The 1,656-nt window shown below is 39.3% G+C and overlaps 1 protein-coding gene across 1 annotated transcript; it reads left to right on the plus strand.

Annotated features, from left to right (window-relative positions):
- Positions 1 to 198: 198 nt before the first annotated feature.
- On the plus strand, positions 199 to 1,652 carry LOC121938399 (oocyte zinc finger protein XlCOF7.1-like; the record flags this gene model as incomplete). Its single annotated transcript, XM_042481646.1, has 1 exon — positions 199 to 1,652. A coding segment is annotated over exon 1 (1,449 nt), but the record flags the coding sequence as incomplete, so codon positions are not given.
- Positions 1,653 to 1,656: the final 4 nt, after the last annotated feature.

Here is a 1,656-nt window from a genome sequence, read left to right on the forward strand (position 1 = left end):
CTGACACCAGAGAATCTTCTGAACCAGAGACTGATTGCAGTGATGATTGGACAGAGACCAGTGAACCAGTGAAATCAGGTGTAAACTCTCTGAAAAATGATCAAATCCCTGTCAGTGATTCAAGATGTAGAGCTGGGGAGAAACTGTTTGGCTGCTCTGATTGTGGAAAAAGATTTGTCCTGAAAGGAAATCTGAATATACACATGAGATCTCATACAGGAGAGAAACCATTTAGCTGCTCAATTTGTCAGAAATCTTTTACAAGGAATGTTCATTTAAAGGTTCACATGAGAAATCATACAGGAGAGAAACCTTTCAGCTGCTCAGTGTGTGATAGAAGATTTGTCCTGAAAGGAAATATGAACAGACACATGAGAAATCATACAGGAGAGAAACCTTTTAGCTGCTCAATTTGTCAGAAATCTTTCACAAAGAATGCTCATTTACAGATTCACATGAGAAATCATACAGGGGAGAAACCTTTCAGCTGCTCAGTTTGTGGTAAAGCTCTCAGTGAAAGAAGACATTTAAAGAAACACATGAGATCTCACACAGGAGAGAAAGCTTTTAGCTGCTCAGTGTGTGGTAAAGCTTTCGGTGAAAGAGGATATTTGAAGGTACACATGAGAACTCATACAGGAGAGAAGCCTTTCAGCTGCTCAGTGTGTGGTAAATCTTTCAGTGAAAGTGGACATCTGAAGGAACACAGTAGATCCCACACAGGAGAGAAACCATTCAGCTGCTCAGTTTGTAAGAAATCTTTTACAAGGAATCGTTATTTACAGAGTCACATGAGAACTCATTCAGGAGAGAATCTTTTCAGCTGCTCAGTGTGTGGTAAAGCTTTCAGTGAAAGTAGAACCCTGCAGGTACACATGAGATCTCATACTGGAGAGAAACCATTCACCTGCCCACTTTGTCATAAATCTTTTACACAGAGTCAGAATTTACAGAGACATATGACAATTCATACAGGAGATAAGCCATTTAAGTGCTCAGTGTGTGGTAAAGCTTTTAGTTTAAGGGGACATCTGAAGGAACACATGAGAACTCATACAGGAGAGAAACGATTCCGCTGCTCATTGTGTGGTAAAGGTTTCAGTGAAAATGGACATCTGAAGGGACACATGAGAACTCATACAGCAGAGAAACCTTTCAGTTGCTCTATTTGTCAGAAATCTTTTATAAAAAATGGACTTTTACAGAATCACATGAGAACTCATACAGGAGAGAAACCTTTCAGCTGTTCAGTGTGTGGTAAAGCTTTCCGTGAAAATGGATATCTGAAGAAACACATAAGAACTCACACAGGAGAAAAGCCTTTCAGCTGTTCCTTTTGTGAGAAATGTTTTACACTGAGTGAATCTTTGCGGAAACATAGGAGAATCCACACAGGAGAGAAACCTTTTAGCTGCTCAGTTTGTAAGAAATCTTTTACACAGAAACACACATTACACAATCACATGAAAATCCATACAGGAGAGAAACCTTTCATTTGCATCATTTGTCATCAGAGATTTTCAATAAAAGCATGTTTGAAGAGGCACATGAAATATCATACAGGAGAGAAACCTTTCAGTTGCTCATTGTGTGATAAAAGATTTATACGGAAGGTGCAACTGACACACCACATGGCACATCACACAGGAGAGAAAA

This window comes from Plectropomus leopardus, unplaced genomic scaffold (genome assembly GCF_008729295.1).
Source record: "Plectropomus leopardus isolate mb unplaced genomic scaffold, YSFRI_Pleo_2.0 unplaced_scaffold29345, whole genome shotgun sequence".
NCBI classification, from domain to species: Eukaryota; Metazoa; Chordata; class Actinopteri; order Perciformes; family Serranidae; genus Plectropomus; species Plectropomus leopardus.